Source organism: Notothenia coriiceps, unplaced genomic scaffold (assembly GCF_000735185.1).
Source record: "Notothenia coriiceps isolate Sejong01 unplaced genomic scaffold, NC01 NC01_scaffold00025434, whole genome shotgun sequence".
In the NCBI taxonomy this organism is placed as follows: Eukaryota; Metazoa; Chordata; class Actinopteri; order Perciformes; family Nototheniidae; genus Notothenia; species Notothenia coriiceps.
Genome location: NW_011358135.1, coordinates 1 through 2,473, shown reverse-complemented (window position 1 = coordinate 2,473; position 2,473 = coordinate 1). Strand labels below are relative to the sequence as shown.

At 41.4% G+C, this 2,473-nt stretch overlaps 1 protein-coding gene across 1 annotated transcript; it reads left to right on the top strand.

Moving 5' to 3' along the window:
• Positions 1-158: 158 nt before the first annotated feature.
• On the top strand, positions 159-1,174 carry LOC104956129 (FA complementation group A; the record flags this gene model as incomplete). The annotated part of the gene is made up of 5 exons (XM_010783573.1): positions 159-253; positions 343-403; positions 525-574; positions 792-862; positions 1,076-1,174. Coding segments are annotated over exons 1-5 (292 nt in total), but the record flags the coding sequence as incomplete, so codon positions are not given.
• Positions 1,175-2,473: the final 1,299 nt, after the last annotated feature.

The window sequence follows — 2,473 nt, the reverse complement described above, 5'->3', positions numbered from 1 at the left end:
ATTCAGCACAACTATCTTTAGCCTCCGAGAGCTTACTGTACAATTCTGCCACCTTTAAACGTGTGTGTGTGTGTGTGTGTGTGTGTGTGTGTGTGTGTGTGTGTGTGTGTGTGTGTGTGTGTGTGTGTGTGTGTGTGTGTGTGTGTGTGTGTGTGTGTGTGTGGCCGCAGTGCCAGGCTGTGCAGGATGTGGTGAAGGCGCTGTCTCTGTTTGACAGCACAGGAAGAATCTCTGCTACAGTCATGGAGGCCAGGTATCTACAACACATGACACCTGCAGCACATTCAGGACGCACAGAGGAGGGTGTGAAGGTTTCATGTTGTCCCCTCTGTCTCCACTCAGTATTTTCCGGAGGCCATACTTCCTGACGCGATTCCTCCCTGCCCTGCTGACACAGAGGACGGTGAGCATCTATCATTCTCAGTCTTATCTTTAAATGCTCAGGTGTGAAGTTCTTTTGTCATTTTGTCACAATTTTTCACATCACATGCATCACTTCCTGTTTACCTGTCTTTCATTTCCAGCTTCCTGTCAATGCCGATGCTCGCATGAGTTTCATAGGGGCTCTGAAAAAGTGAGTCATTATCATAAGCTCATAAATAATGTACAATTTATTTTTTCTCTACACTATGTTCTTAGATTTAATATACTATATAATGATAATATACATGTCTAATATTTATGTATTGCCACCAAAATGTATTATTTTAACAAATTCAATGCAAGGAAATGTTTGATTTAATTATAACTTTTTATCATATAAGTGTGTTTTCTTGCCTGTGTGTATTCAGGGCAGATAAGATCCCTGCTGCTCAGTACTCCTACTATGTGGAGTCCTGCCAGAGACACAGGCAGCAGGAGGGTGGGTCATTCAGCATTTACTAAGATTACGATAACCATCATTTGTTTATTTTCTATGTTCTTTCTTTTTTTCTCATAGTAGTTTAGAAGGTGGACGATAGAGTATAAATCTCCTCACGCTGTCTCATGGTGTCTCTTTCCTTATCACAACAGAGATGTGTCAATGTAAACAAACCTGTCACATCGCTGCATTTCCCCTCTGCTGTGTTTTCAGGAAGTGCGGTGTGTGTGGACACTAATGATGATCCTCTGCAGGTGCTGAAGGTTCAGCTGCAGGAGTTCACACAGCTGGTTGTTGAGGGGAATGACGGAGGTACAGTACACACACACACATGCACGCACAGACAACAATACTAGCACGGACACAGGGTTGAGAAAAGACTTGCAAATACCTTCAAACTGATCAGACATGAACACAGACGGGCAATAGCCAATGATATAATTAGTTTATAAAGAGTAAAAAAAGGATGAGTTGAATGTAAAAAATGCTACCGCTTTTTTTCTTTTTCTGTGTCTAAGTAATTATAGCAACTTCAGGAACAAAGACAAGTGTCTGAGAGGCTGAGGTAGGGCCTGGTTTGTCATAAATAAAATACAAAATCTTAATGTAATGAAAATCATCAACTTATTGTAACGTGCACAATATATATTTTCTGAATAATCCAGCTGTGTAAAGATAGTGGTCAACAATAAATACAGCGACCCTCTCACCCTCTCCTCCACACACACCTCACACAGCTGATTATATTCACTCTGAGTGCTGCCCATAACCATGTGACCCATCCCATCATTGATCACAAAATAATAAGGAACAATATTATTAAGAAAGACCAATGACAAAATATAAACAATCTAAAACCTATTAAATGTACAACAAAAATCACCACTTTCTGACTTTCATGGCTCCTAATGCTATGTTATAAAAATAAATGTAGATTTGTTTTTTGTTTTATAGAAATATACTAGTCTAATTGTCAGCTGTGTGCTCTCCCTTATTGCAGCTATTATTACAGTTTTGGCCCCTCGTACAGCTAATGCTTAAACATCTTCAAGTAAGAGGGATTTCAAAAATATATTACCTACGTCTGGTCCTTAGTGATGTGTGTTTTCATTTTCTGGGGGGTTGAAAAAACATCAGGAGGAGTTGAAGACAGACTGCTTAGCATAATGGGTAACAGACAGAGGTAGTGACTAGCTGACTGGATCAAAAGGGATTTATTGGATTTAAGGACATTTTTATTAAATATCAACTGTCTTTAATTATTATAACTCATCAGTGAAGCAAGCAGGAGAGCATCTGTTCTATTTCGTCCCTACTGATCGCCAGAGGCGGTGCTTTAGCACTGGATATGTCCATCACGCGCATGCGCAGCTCGAGTACCAATAACAACAAAGTCACCTGTGACCCACGTAACACCGGCTATATCAGCCGGTGTCGTCAGAGGATCTGTTCCCTTTCATCTTCTCGCTGCGCGAGAGTACCGTGGCTGCATTTTTGTAGCCTACAGCGTTCATTCGGTTGGAACATTTGTCAAGGATTCTCTGCAAACAGCTGGCTGCGTGCAGCTTCGCGACTCATCCAGTCGGGGCCGCGGGCTTACCCGTCCTCCAG